Genomic DNA, 15,136 nt, shown 5'->3' with positions numbered 1-15,136 from the left:
TAAGTCTCTCGGCAATACAGCTTTCACCAATTGCCTTAAACCAGACTTGCAAAACAGGCTTTCACTCAGTGAAAACAATCCAATACTCATTTTTCATGTAATATTCAGTTTATTTTACACTGAAAGTGATAAGCAATATATTGCAGCTTTTGTGTTAACAGAAGGTGTTTAATGGCCCAGAGACTAGCACAAGGGCTCTTGGTGTTGGCATCCACAAAAGCTTACGTTACAAGTAGCTTGTCAGCAGAGACAAGCATTAAGTTACTGTGTGTTAAAGAAAATGCAACCTCTTCCCCCACCCAACTACTGCCAGGCAGAGGCAGCAGTGACCCTGAATGTTTGCAGGGATGACTAATTCCTGGTTCTTCAGTCCGGGTTTCAAAAGCACCCAGTAAGTCATCTGCCCCACTGATCCAATTACCTAGCATGTAAAATATTAAGACTCAAGACACCATTAGGTCCCAGAGCTAGTCCTGAACCTATAGACACAACATACAGAGTATCTGAGGTGTGGAAGAGGCTACTTCTGCTACAGTTTATATTCAGAACAGGAAACCCAAAGCACCTAATTCACATGTAAATAACCTTTACACATTTCTTTTCCTGGACTTCATGGGTTTACAAGCTACCAACACAACACAACAAATACCACATAGAAGCACTCTGGCAGTGAGGTTCACACCAAGCATCCTTCCAATCCTTCTTTCTGGAAGAGGCTCACTCAGTCTTGCCAGGTGTGAAAAAGCATCGTCTGCTAGAACTTGCCAGATCACTTACTGCTATGTGTAACACATGACACCAACAGCTAAACTTTCTTAAACTGGTTTTCATCCTTAAAGGCAACTATGACAACATGGTCTATTACTCTGCATGCTGACAACTATATGTAAACAAAGTCCTTTTGCAAGGATGTCACTAGTCACCTGCAGAACATTTTACTCATGGCTCGTCCTACCTTGTTGCTGCCTCAAAATTCTCCTAAAGGGTGAAGTAGTCCCAGGACTGCATCCTGTAGCTTGCAGAACATCTGTCAAGGGTTGCTCTCTAAGCATTCTGCTCATATTCGTCAAATTAACCTGGGCAAAATTTCACTGAGAAAATGCAAGAGATGATAAAAAAAAAAGAGAGACTAAGGGGGGGGGAATCAAACCACAGAAGCAGGATGCTTCTTAAAGAAAAAAAAAAAAAAAGGAAAAATAAGACAAAACATTTAAAAATAAGCTCCCTTCCCAATTGCTCTATGTCTTTTACATGCTCTGTTGATTGTATTCAGAGTTCATCTATTTTATTTATTGACAAATTAATAAAAATTAATTTGGCTTGAATCCTCCGTCAGCTCTCTACAGTGCCTGACAACTGTTCCTTTAGTAAGTGGCCAACACCATCCAAGGCAAAACCACAGGAACTTCCTTCACTTCACCCAGGGGAAACTTTCTTCAGAAATTAAAACAGAGAGCTCATTTTGAATCAAAGATCTTTACGCTACAACATTACGTGAAAGGTGACTTCAGTGCATCAAAACAAGTCCAAAATATTTGAAGCCATTTTGTCAAGTCCTAGAAATATAGGGGGATTTCAAGTATGTCAAGCTGAACCTGGCTCAGATGATGGAAGGCTGCAAACATTTAATTTACCTTGAAATAGATCACAAGAGGTCAAAATAACTGCCAGATTTGGTTAGTCTTCAGGTTAAGCTCAGGAAAGTGAACCTTGTCATTTCTGTGCAAGAAAAGTAAGAAGATGATGTCCCCTTCCTCACTGAGTTTGTCTGCATTTCAACCTCCTCTATTAAATGCAAATATTCCTACCTACCAACTCCAAGATGTGAGGAAGATTTACTGGGGCGTTGGCAGGGAGAGGAAATGCAAATGACAGGGCAGAGATTAAGGGGCAAAGTGCTTCAAGGTAGGTGCAGCTGAGCATCAACAGGGGACAGATTTGCCATGGTGGGCACTGGCCATTTGTAGCAGTAGGTCACAGTAACAGCTGAGGCACAAGTACATTGGTCAGCATCAGGTCTGCTTCAGAATGGTTCCCACTATCTTGTTACCAAGAAAGCAGAAGAAAGCTGTAAAACCCACCTGCCTAGGAAACTGAGAAGGAACACATCTGGTTTTGGCACCACGTCCCATTCCTTTCTTGTATTCACAAATCATGCTGGAGTAGTGAGAACACAACAGATCCCAAGTCTAAACATGACAGCTATCAGTTTACAATGTACCTGAAATCTTAGGGTTAGAGAGTAGCTCAAGATGAAACTACCATGACTGAGCAACTTCAGGAACACTACACACTGAGCTCAGGAAACTTCTTGAAAGTAAATAGTCAGTACACAGATTTTAATTGCAAAAACCTATATTTCCTTAAAGAAATACATGCAGTAGAAGCAAATTGAAGTTCTGGATACTAGTTCTTAAACAGTATTAAAGGCTTAAAAGACAATGTATTACAGTTAAACGATCATTTGTGAGAATACATTGGAAAAAAATTGATTTTTTTTTTCAGTCCCAACAATTTCTTAGGAGCTAATGTTATCACCTGGGTGTACGTAATGCTAACAACCACCAACTTTAAAGCACCAAATGGGAATTCACTTTCATAAAAAGTTTTGAATTATATAAATGATGACAAAGTCTCCCATGTTGCATGTATATGCACTTATCTACACTTGCAAGTAGGAACACTACTTAGCTACAACTGTTTTTTCTTGGTTCTCACAGCTCATACACAACTCCACGACCTGCCCTGTGAAGCCACCAGCTAATAATGTACACCAATACCAAATTCTTCTTCTGACAATTTCCCTACAGGCAAGCTCTCTTTTAAAGTGTTTTCCCTGCTTGACTGGTTTTCACTACGTTCTTCATATTGCAACCCCCAGGGAATGAGTTTCTACAGCAAAGTTCTTCTCAAGTCTGCTCAGAACATACCTATCGGCAGCAGTGCAGTAACTGAAGCTTTCTTGCTTGCAAATCCATGGTTCTTGAACCAACTGCTGGCACAGACCACCTGAGATGTCTTGGACCATACTCATTAAATACAGGAAATCAGGGAACAGCCTTGTTACATGACGTTCAAATAATTGTCTCCATTCACAGAGAAGTTTTCTTTCTGATCCTCCCTCAACCTTTGAAAGTGTTTAACAATGTAATACAACAGACACTTTAAAAAGATGCTGGAACAGTGATGTAGCATGAACTAAACTAGACCAAGGATTAGACCAAGGATTTTGTATAGTGACACTAGTAGTCAGCATTTGTGTATGAAAACTTGATTAAAAGATCAAATGTTTCCATAAAACCTACATAATTCCATGCAAAGGTGGTCCATAACCACTGAAGAGGAAATAAAAAATTTTCTCTTTTTCAGTCTGTGGCCTATGCTCTGTTTCTTAGGGAACACGAAGTAGAATTTCCCCTTTGTGGCAAATCCTACAACACCTAAGTATTCTGAAAAAATATTCAGCTTTACAACATGCTTGAAGACACATTGGAAAGTCTTCTAAAGTCTTTAACTACTTGTAATTAGTCCACTAATTTCTGTTGCTCAAACTGAGCCACAAGTTCAGAACATCTGGCCTTCCTGTAATGTCCCTACAGCCAGTTTAATGTGCATACACACAAAAATATCAGATCCAGGTCAGCTGGCATTTAACATTCAGAAAGACATATCAGTACTTCCCTTATGATGGTGGTTATGCAACTTGCAGTTTGTACATAGATATCACTCCTAATATAAGTATATCCTAAGAATACAAGAAAATATTCTTCTGAAATAGAATGAACATACCTGATCCTCAAAAGCCCCTTGGTTATTTGTGGCAGAGGGCATCTATCCATTCACTAGGATGAGCAGGACTCTGGTCAGTGAAAATGAGGATGGAACAGAAAACATGCACGGCTCACACAATTCAAAGAACCGGAATTAGTTTAACAGCCATTCTTCCTTAAAGTGGTTAAGGGTCATTCCTCAAGAGGAGCAAGCTCATGTCAATTTGAAGAATAACTGCAGGATCACCATACAGAAGTTTAAAGCTACCTTACAAGCCTGCAAGGGAAACACCCAAGTAGTTACGGCCTTAGCTCTAAAATGTCACCCACCCTATATGCGACAACATCTGAACAGACTGCAGAGACCACACGAGCCTGAATATAAGAAAATTCTGTCCAGCTAAAACCTAGGAGGATCTGAAAGTGCAACTCAGGCTTGCTTGATTATGCAGACTATCCTAATCCTTCAGCATATGCCACAGCAAACAAGGTATACATTTCAGTAGCTCAGTGTTGTCAGCAGAAGTGTTCTGAAAACCTAGCATGAGTCACCTCATTTCAGAATGGTTTAGGAAAGAAAGCAGAAAAACATTTGGGTGAGGCCTAACAGTAATTATATATTACAGGTTGCTCTACATAGGTACATGTACCTATTTTTTTAATCTGAAAAACTCCCCCAGCAGCTATCGTCTAAGTGCCGAAAGCTCAAAGCAGTAGATTTATCAGTCTTGTCAGCATCAGGCTTAATTCCCAAGGAGGAAGAGATTTCCAGACTGGTACAGAAAGGGCTATGACCACTTTCAGGAAGCTTGTCACTTCATGCTTACGTGTTTGATTCCAGAACAAGATATTTGTAGAAACTTCTATCAGTTACACTTCTACTTAGCAAGACAACTTTATACAGCATAGTAAGAAACATGACTGCATACGCCCACATATGCAGCAAACTACCACCCAGCTACTGCAGTGAGCCACCAAAAACACCACCTTGTCGCAAACTTCTTTATGCATTTGCAGTAAGCTTCAGTAGTCACACAGGTTACCTGAGCATGACACCTATACTGTTTAATTTACACTGTGACTTCATTGACTAGAGTATCACAGGTACATCCAGACACCACAGTGACATCCTTACATGCAGGATACTAAAGAACAATGCCAATTACTTCCAAACCAGCAGAAGCTAGGACTTGATGCCATCTTTGCCCTAAGAAGGAATGCTCTCTACCACCTAAACATATACATAGAAAGGAAGACTTTTCTGTCTAGAAAATAGTTTCATATGCCATCTTACACCGGACACTAAAAATCAGAGACAGCAGCATTTATAAACAGAACTATATGCCCTCTGTCTTCAAGTAAACTAGTAAAACAGTTACCTTTAAGCAAGTTGAAATCCTCGAGTCTTTTAGTCACCCTTATATTCACAAAGTAGCCCCTTACAACTTAGTATAGGACAGTTTGTTGAGGCTTGACTTATAGATCATGCTTTACAGTAAAGCAGTGCCACTAACAAATTTATTAAAATTTTTAACAAACAAGCCAAAATAACACATTTATGACCTCTGAAAGAGAGCAGCTCTTACAATTACCTGCATTATGTACACAAACCATTTTAGAAAGTCTAAGCAAAACAAGGGAGGGTAACACAGATGCATAATCTTAAAGGTTCCTTTACTCAACATCATTATGCTGAGAAACCTGCTTTATAGTACACAACTCTCACTCCTGCTTATCAAAAACCTCTACACACAAGGCTACATTTCTCATTTTATCTTGACATACGCTGAATAAACTAATAACCTTGCATGAAATCTGCCTTAATACAAGAGATATAGATTACAAGAGGAATTCTTGTGTGTTATGGTTATATTTTGCTCTGATTCGAAAATCATTTGTCAGCGTGAGACCTGAGGAAGCTTTCTCCTAACTGATCCTGTACAAATAGCCATTTTACATTTGTGATTGGAATACTTAAGTTGCTCCCTTATTTTTGCATTACAGCCACTTACTACACACTTACTGAAGAAATAAACCCTAATACAGGTTCTTAAACACATTAACTCATTCCCTATATTCTATGCACACTTGTCACCGCAAAAGAGCTTACAGCTCTCTAATCTGATCTTTGAGTAGTTTATTCAAACACAACAAAAAAAAGGAGTAGGAGGGGAAAGCTATCCACAGTAAATTTGTATACTTCTTACACAATGAGTAACACAAGGAACACGTTTTCAACAACTCTGAGTTACAAAGAAGCCACCCTTATGGCTGAAGCCCGTGAAAACAAACTTGCTTCAAGCTGAAGGAATACTCAGATGAAGCAATGGGTTCATGTTTTTTGCCTTATGGACAGCTACTATGGGGATAGGTTGTATTTTGGTCTGACCTGGTAAGCTGTTCTTACAGAGGACTAACAGTTTCAGAAGTACATAATCCAGAATTAAGCCCTATTGTTCTCAGATGTTAAATATGAACACCTGCAAAATTAATCTGCAAGGCCTTTATCACTCATATCTGTAACACTGGCACTGTGCACAAGAGCAAACCTTTTTCAAAATTAAAGCTGTATATATTAGCATGTACTAAATTCATGTGCAATTGCCTTTATTTATAAGCATGCCTGTGAAGTTTAGGGAAGAAGTTTTCAACTCACTTATTTCATTAGCAACCTGGTCCAGTTTTTCTTTTGACCTACTGATTAGAGCCACCTTCATTCCACGTCTTGCTAACTGCAAGAAAACAAAACAGGAGACATAAGAACAATCATAAATAGCTTTCAAGTTAGTACCCTAATTAAAGGAATTGCATAATTTATCAAACATCACAACAATATCTGACCAGAAGGTTTGAAGTAATTAAAATTTTAAATAGAGACATGAAGGGGTAAACCAGGACAAATACTTCCATGCTACTTCTTACTTGATGGCCTCCATGACAAATATATTATCTTCTCAGTCATCCAATACAGGTGTATAGGCACATTTATAAAACAGAAAACCAACAGCAGATATTTTACAGAACTTTTACAACACCTCTGCAAGTCAGAGCAAAGAAGGTATTACCCATAATTAAGTTTAACATGCCAAGTTAAGAGATACATAGTCACTTGAACAATCATGTTGCAAAATTACCCCAGCACTCAATACTTGCTTCCTTTAGTCAGGCTCCACTCTTACTTCATACTAATCATAGGTATAAAGGTTAATTTACTCACACAGTTCTTTTAGGGAAGCTGTGTAACTTAAGCTGTGGCCAGAGCATATCCTGGTCATGGAATCAGACCTACCGCTGCAGGTTTGTAATGGGATCTAACAACTCAATTTAAAAGTGTCTGCAGAAAGATAGCTACATATGTGAATTACTCTGCAATGAAAACAAACAGTGTTTGTGTCTACTATAAGTCCCTGTTCCAGTGAAAAGTAAAAACAATATATCCACAGTTCATAGTGACACTGCCCTTCAGACACTTAACACCTACATATAAAGAACAGGTAAGTTCTCATCGCTGCAATAAAACTCCTTTACTGCCTTACGAAGCAGATGAGAATGGGTTTTAAAGGAAATCTAAAAAAAAAAACAAAACAACAAAACCAAACCCAAAAAAACACAGCATAGTATAGCAACAACCTAAAGTGACTTAATCTCATCTACCTTTCTAGCAGAAGGGAGCAAACCAAGAAAGCTGCTTTCAGACAGAAGTATGATGAAGTTCATCAGTGAACTCTGTACTTCACTCCCATGTGTGATCACGAAGAAGAAATCTCATACTAGATCTCGCATGAGCTTAGAGTGAGGTGTGATGAAACCAAAGACACTCATGCCAGAAACTGCTAACAAACCACTGTCAAGTTCAGGCTTAGGGGTAGCTTATGCTTTCCGCTCAAGGAAATGATCTAGTGTTATGAGGAGGATTGTCTAAAAGGGATGAACACATCTACCTCCAAATAAGCACCTGGCTCACTGGAATAAACTTTTCATAAAGCCCAGCAGTAGGCTTGGAGGGCAGGGGGGAGCAGGGAATAACATAGCATTCTCTCATTCCCCAGGATCAAGGTGGTAAAGGCAAATACTTTACCTAAAAGTATCTCAGCCTGTGACACTGAGGACAACCTAAGAGTAATCTAGTAAGAGTCTGAAATAGCTGTGGTCCCATGGGGCAAAAAAGCCCGAGATGTTCCTCATGGATGCAAGCTCCAGACCACTGACACACAGCTTGCTTGCTTTCAGCAGTCATAACCTCTGGGGTCCCAGATTGCTTAAGTAGGTACCCAAGCTTTACAGAAGAGGATGCAGTTGTACTTGTCTCAAAATCCGAGGAAGCAGTCATCCTAATGCAGAAGCTCAGCACATTTAGAAGACTTCCACCAAAAGAGTGAGCCTGAGAGAAACTGCTGCTATGTTGACACTAAAGGGATGCACTCTTGAGAAAAGCATCTGAAATTGGAAACCCATTTGCAATAGGAACTCTCTGAGTACAGAGCACATAAAATGGCCAAGGAAAGAGCCTGTAAGTAGGAACAAATACCACTTAAGAGAAGTGATCAAACTTGGAAAAGATACAGTGCTCAACAGCAAGTTCAGATTGAGTCTGATGAAATCAGATCAGTTTCTGCTGAGCACTCAGGATTCACTGGTAGAGGCCTAGTCCGTTGAAAAGAACCACAATAGTCTAAAGAGCAATAATGATGCTCTGAGATCCCAGTAACTAATTACTTTCTTATATAAGGAATGAGGAAGACCCAGTTGCTTTGTAGATAACCCTGCCATTATACTTGGATCTTTGGCCAATGTCCCTATGGTCATGAAAAGGCTGAATGAGAAGACCTTAAAACTAATCACAAAAACTCACCCAGAATAGCAAACTCTAAGTTGCTCTCGTAGCCTAAGGATTGATGCAAGCAAGAGTCACCACTCTAACAAAATTGGTGGATGTAGGTATTCAATGTCCTTAAATGCCATGTTAGTAACTACCACATTTCCACTTTGGTAGCAAAACACAGTTGCTGTTAAAGCCCTTTCTCTCCCAGATGGAAAGGAATGTCATTGACAGCCCACCAAAGCAGAGTTAAAGTTCCTGTTAGAGTAGGTATGAGGATCTACAAAAACCAATACTAAGCAGATGTGCATAGCAGAGTACTGCAGAGTATGCAACAGGATCACCACCTCTAGTTTATCACTAGCATACAAATACATCTGAGATGATTAAATTTAACTCATGATTTGCAAAAGTGAACAGCAGACAGCAAGAGAGGGGCAAACAGCAACTCCTGACCACATCCTTTAAAAAAAAAAAAAAAAGTGCGCTGCTTTGCAATCAAAGACCGGGCCAGCATCACCCAAACAGAGAAGAAAACTTGCATTTATTATGGCACTACCTTTCATGAAGGGGTAGTCTAGTGATGAAAAGGATATCAGTGCTGAGCAAGGAACAAAGATCTTAATACTGCAAGAGTGAAAAGTGTAAAAACAGCTCCTTGCTTGGAAAAGAGGGAAAGTAACCAACAGAGCAGAGTATAACCAGAGAATCCACAAACTCATAACATTCTTCCATCACTTACTGGTGACCACTGATTCTCAACACACCATTAGATTTCTCTTGAACTCCTCCAAGGAGAAGGAAGTAATATGCATTATTATAATCACAGCCATCAGTGCCCAGGCAGCTGTATGCCAGTGGCATTTATAGTAACCTGATGGGAATTTCTAGTAGAAAGTCAAGCCTCCACTGGCAGTCTTATGAAGCCATCTCTAGAGTTAATTGAAAGATTGAGAAGTCCTTTCAGGTATTCCACATTTCACCCTGCATTCACACTTCACTTCATCAAGTATTCTTCACCCATGTAAACTGTCAAAGGGTGGATGTGTCTTTTATTCTAAATAAATAAATAATAATTTTTTAAAAATAGAAATGTGTTTTACTCTATAGCCCAAGAATGAATATTTGTACCCTTTGGAGTGCTTTTGGGGTGCTCTGTGTCTATAGCAACTACAGCAGAGAAGCTAAAACAGTCAAGTGTTTCCCAGCAGGATCTCATACTTCTGCTTAGCTTTCCTAATAGGGCTTCGTATACAGGGGTCTACCAGCAGCACACATTTGTGCTTGAAGGCAGCCTGGTTCTCAGAGACACCAGCAGAACATAAAGCAAGCTGTAGTTTCACTCACCCAATAACCTAACATATAGATCCTGCAACTAATCTCCCATGATGCTCAGAGGGTGCCTCCCACACCAGAGGACTTCCTCCCGATAGTGCCATGCCTTGGGCACAATGACCTCCCTTCCACTTGCTCTAGGCAGTTATATTTAAGTGTTGCATCATTTGCTTCAGTGCTGTGTAACTGGGGTATTTGGCACATATGAGCTGTCAGCTCTCCGCCAGAATCAGGCACCATTGGCATCACGCTTAATTGCCTTTGCAGCCAACTCCTCCTATCTTGACCCAGTAGGACGAGGTGCTACTTTCTGCAAAGCAGAAAGGTATTTGTGGGCTAGGGGTGCGGGTGGCAGGGCACACCAGGATGGAAGGGAAATCTGAAGGGTGAGCACTACCCGTGAAAAGGAACACTACTTTCCCTGTGGGCTCTGCAGAAGTAAAAATTCCAGAAAAAGGGAATCTCACTGCTGATCTCCTCACACAAAGTCATGCTGGTGTTTCAGAGAACACAAAAATGAGCACAGGCAGGCTCACTTTGGTACTGATGCTGGAGTTGAAAATTATTTTTGCTATAAATTGTTGTAGTCAGCACTATCTGTCATGATGTTCCCTGAGCTTATAGGCTAAATTGCCCCATACTAACAGGCACTTTCTGCCTCAAGCAATACATTCCAGTACCATATTTGGAGCCCACATATCCATCAAAAGCAAAAGTACAGTAAAAGAGATAGAGGTAAAACCCAGCTTCAGAGACTTCATGAACTACAGGGAATAATTGGAACATACTGCAGAAATGCCATTTAGACAGTGCCTGGAAATACCAAGGGTTGAGAAAGTTAAAATAATTGTAACAACTAAAGAAGTTAAAAATAAAAACTGAAGGACAAGCCAAGGGCTGAAAACAGAATTCACAAATAAAGGAAACTAACAAAAAGGGATACAACTTTTGGCTGGTCACCTGAGGGAAGCGAGGCAAGAGACCTCTTTCTCCACAGACATCTATGTTAAGATAAGGTGAGGAGATATGACCTGCTGCTTGACAGAGTTGAAACAGCATGACATCTTGCCAGGGACTGAGATACACTTCCAAGCGATAAAAATTCCTACCTCTTCTGCATAGGCTTTCCCAATCCCATCAGTAGCTCCTGTGACCACTGAAAAAGAAAGACAGATATACATTTAGTTGCTTCACAGAAATAACTGCAATAGGTGTTCATTAGTAGAACATTATAGTACTCATTCCAGTCAAGAGACACATCGAAGTTTCTGGAAGAGGTGTACAACTTATTAAATCTCTTAGGGAACTCACACTAAAAATCTTCCGTATGTAAGAAAGGAGAGGAAGAGGGGGAGTTATGAGCCTAACAGTTATGTTAAGAATCATGTTCAGCACCCCTTCTCATGCCAGTCCTCTGGCCCGCTATACTTCAGAAGCTTTGCAGACTAAGAGATTTTGAAGTCACTTAACTAAAAAAATCTCAGTTATGACTACTAAGCCCAGCTCTCAACTTAGTTTTAAGCATATAGTAAAACAAAAAAGTATCTTAAAGCCTGTAAGCATCCAATAAAACAAACATTTTAGGACACAGGCAACAGGTCTCTCTTAGTGACTCTCCAGTAGACTTCAGAACCCTGTGACCACTGTGCTTACCTGCAGCAAGTATGAGTGACTGATGCAGCCATCAGTTGCAAGCTGGGCTTCTAGAGCTTAAACTTTTTCACCTGTGGGTGACTGGGATCTGTGTCAAGCCTCAAATCTTTCTAGGATTCTTTTCCACATGCTGAGAAGCTCTGAGTGACTCAACATGCCATTAGTTTGACAGATTATTCCAGGGCTCTCACCATACCAGTAGCTGATCATCTCAGTTTGCTCGCTAAGTAGCAATTCCTCCACCCAGCATCTGCTTCTCCAACTACTTTTTAAGCAAGCACATTCAGCACCACTTCCTTTCTCTCTCAGCTCTTCCTTCTCATCAAACCCAATGGCTACACCTCAACACTCATTTAGGTCTCCACTCATTCATCTGTCTCTGCTCTCATTCTCTAAGCAGCTACAGAATACACTGGATTTTTCTGTTTGTCCTCATGTCAGATCAGAACAGCTTGGTTTGTGCTTCCACTGCTTATCCCTGAACAGATCACCCATAACAGCTGGCATGCAAACAGCAGCCAGAATATTTCTGTTTGAGTAATAACAGCTAGGAACTGCTGTAACTAACCATTTCAGTTTCTGTGCCTGCTAGCTATAAATAAGTGGACGTAATAACAAGTGATGAAGCCACCAGCGAAGGTCCTATTTGAGCTTGAATGGCCAGCCAACAGTGCAATAACAAGCTAAGAATTAAAGATCCAGTCATGCCCCTGACTTAAGCTAGATTTACAGATGACCACAGATGAAGGTACATGCACATACACTTATCCCTTCCCTGGTTTCAAGGTTTATTTGCAAGATGCCATAGGTCCAGTGTGATAAGAATGCGCAGGACTGTACTGTTAGCATACTAACACATATTGCACACACAGGATGCTCCAGCTAGCAAACAGAGTTCTAGCTGCTGCACTGTCAGCCCCAGTGAACTTTATTGAGAAAGCCAAGTGTCCGCGTCACACCGTTTTGCCACCTCCTATCCAGCCACAATTTGGGAAGTGTGAGTAACAGTTCTGTTACAGGAACAAGTCCACATACAGAAAGGTCGAGCAAGGGTCCAAATGATGACAAAAAACAGACCTTGGGGAAGAAATCAAGAGTAAGAATACATTCCCAGGAGTCCACTTGCCTGCAACCAGACTTGTACCAATATTGTTATCCATTTAGCCAGACAGCATTACAGTCCTGCAGGATGGCACCATGACTTTAGCTCAAGGACTAACAAGCTTCAGTTTCAGCCTTGCTGATCTTGGGTTTCACATTATGCATTATCACACAATTCACTATGGCTTCAGCAAAGCAATGAAACAAACGAGCACAGCAAAAACCTGTACCGGTACCACTCCCCATTAGGCTCAAAACAGTAGCTGGACATGTTCTAAGTTGATCCAATCTGGAAAACATTTAACTTCAGTGACTCGGTGAAAAGGGTTGTTTCCTTCATTATAGTTAGTGAGGTACCTAAAGAACAGCCATTCCCTAGAACGCTTATAGCTTATTTCTCCTCCTTCCAACTCAAAATTCATGGACTTAATGGTTTTATTCCCAGATAACAAGCTCAGCATTTTAAAATACTGTTTTCTGACACTGTGAATTGTTCAGCTTCTAGCAACTACAGCTGAGAGTGCATGCTCCATAAGGCAGGGACTCCAAAAAGCATCTGTAGCACTTTAAAGGCTTAGTAAAGTGCAAGTACAATTTCAGTCAAGGATATTTATCTCATTTATTGAATCCATTGCTTAGGTAAATTGTAATAGAATCAGCTGGAGCATGAGACTTAAGAAGATGAAGATCAGGGATTTTTAACTGAAGTACGAGTAATAGGACAGTTCCTCCCTTTTTAGGCCCTACTTCAAAGTGGAACAACCTGTAGTCCAGAGGTTAAAGTACCCTCCAGAACAGAACTTGAGAAATTTAAACAACTCTGATATGGATAAATGATGAAAAACAGTACAAAATCCCACCAGGAAAAAAAGAAGTGCTTGAGCCATCACCTACATAAACAGGCACCTAGCTGATACACATTATTGTTTTGCTTCTGCTGCAGGTAAAGGCATAGGCATCAGAATAAAGTACACAGCTAGTTTTTCTTAGCAAGAAGGGAAATCCTCTTCTCACAAGGCAGCACTAATACCATCATTTTGTTAGTGGCTCCACTTTGAGAAGGATACCTTTGTCTCCTTCTCCATGCTCCCACACCATCTTGAAGAACAAACACAGCACAAAGACTGCTTTCCAACATATAATCTAAAAAAAAAAATCCCCTTTTCTCAGGCCACACGTCTCTTCCTAAGGCCCTTGAAGAGAAGCAGTCTGGCTCAGCTCTCAGCCATTCTAAGCAAATGGATTTCCCATCAACAGCTGCACTGGTGCAGAGGTCATCGAGGTCAGCACCGAGGACTGTGATAGGAAACATGCACCAATACAGACCTGTCCTGCTGCTGACCAGTAGCACCCAGTTCAGCCAGGGAGCTGTGGTTACTGCCCACTTATGGGATCCTAGTGAGTAGTTTGGTGGGTCAGAAAGGCTGCTCAGACAGATACCCACCAGAGCAGAGAGCAATACTTAGACCCTACGTTGTAAAAGCAAGGAACAGAGGTGGGGTAAAGGCAACTGATTGGACCAACATCACAAAAGTCAAGATTCAGCCACCTTATCTTCCTCCACGTTTTGTATTACCCAAAGTGTATATGCTATGGGGAAGGGGAGAGCAATAAAAAAAAGGCCTTGGTAAGACCTGTGCATTAACAAGGCACTTATAATTTTCATATTGATTATGTTCATCTCTAGTTTCCACTCCAGAGCCAAGTGTTGCAGTTTTAACCACTCCAATGCTGTGCCAGTTTAACTAAATTTTTACTATCAACTTGATGTGCTGAAGCTAGTTTAACTCCAAGTGTGGATTAAGCTTTTAAATTTTGTTTCTTCTACAGACTGCCTTCCAACAAAAGTTACAAACTGACTGCAGTTGGCAGAGCTTAAAGAAGGCAAAGCAAGTAGGGTAGGAATGTTATTGTCTGTACAAGAAAGCTGCACCAGCTCAGAAGTGTGATTATACACATTTACTCAGTAGACAGACTAACTGTAGTAGCTTCCCACTTCAGCCATCTGCCATCTCCAGAAAAGAAGCGAGAAGAGTGCCCAGGCAGCTTGTGTGTGAGTCCACCAAATAGAAGTCTGCCCAAAGGGAAGCTTGTATTGAAGCACTGGGTGATTGTAGGCAAAGAAGTCAACATCCATCTTCTCCTGACTTTTAGGGTTGTAGAGGAAAAGAGGAAGAAAATAAGGAAAGCTAATCCAGTAACATGACATGTGGTGAAAACAGCTCACTCTTAATAAATCAATACATGCACTCGCACTGGGCTGGAGATGTTCTACCCCAAGAACTTACCACTAGCCAGAGTTCAGCAGCTCTGGACACAAGGTATTTCACAAAATAATTAAGACTGCATCCAGAACAGATTCACATCTCAAGATATGCTTTTTTGAAACTAGCATATGTATAAGTACAGAGCTGACACGTGCAAGACTGCAACATCTTTTCTCAGTTCTGAAAAACTT

General features: G+C 40.6%; 1 protein-coding gene across 1 annotated transcript in view; it reads right to left on the bottom strand.

Annotated features, from left to right (window-relative positions):
- The window catches only part of HSD17B12 (hydroxysteroid 17-beta dehydrogenase 12), a 91,970-nt gene that overhangs the window by 44,609 nt on the left and 32,225 nt on the right, over positions 1-15,136 (bottom strand). Inside the window, 2 exon segments of the mRNA XM_068398701.1 lie at positions 6,427-6,502; positions 11,034-11,080. Of these exon segments, the coding sequence (XP_068254802.1) occupies positions 6,427-6,502; positions 11,034-11,080 (123 nt within the window).

This window comes from Nyctibius grandis, chromosome 4 (genome assembly GCF_013368605.1).
Source record: "Nyctibius grandis isolate bNycGra1 chromosome 4, bNycGra1.pri, whole genome shotgun sequence".
NCBI classification, from domain to species: domain Eukaryota; kingdom Metazoa; phylum Chordata; class Aves; order Nyctibiiformes; family Nyctibiidae; genus Nyctibius; species Nyctibius grandis.
Note: the sequence above shows the minus strand (reverse complement) of the source record. Positions and strands in the feature narration are given on the sequence as shown.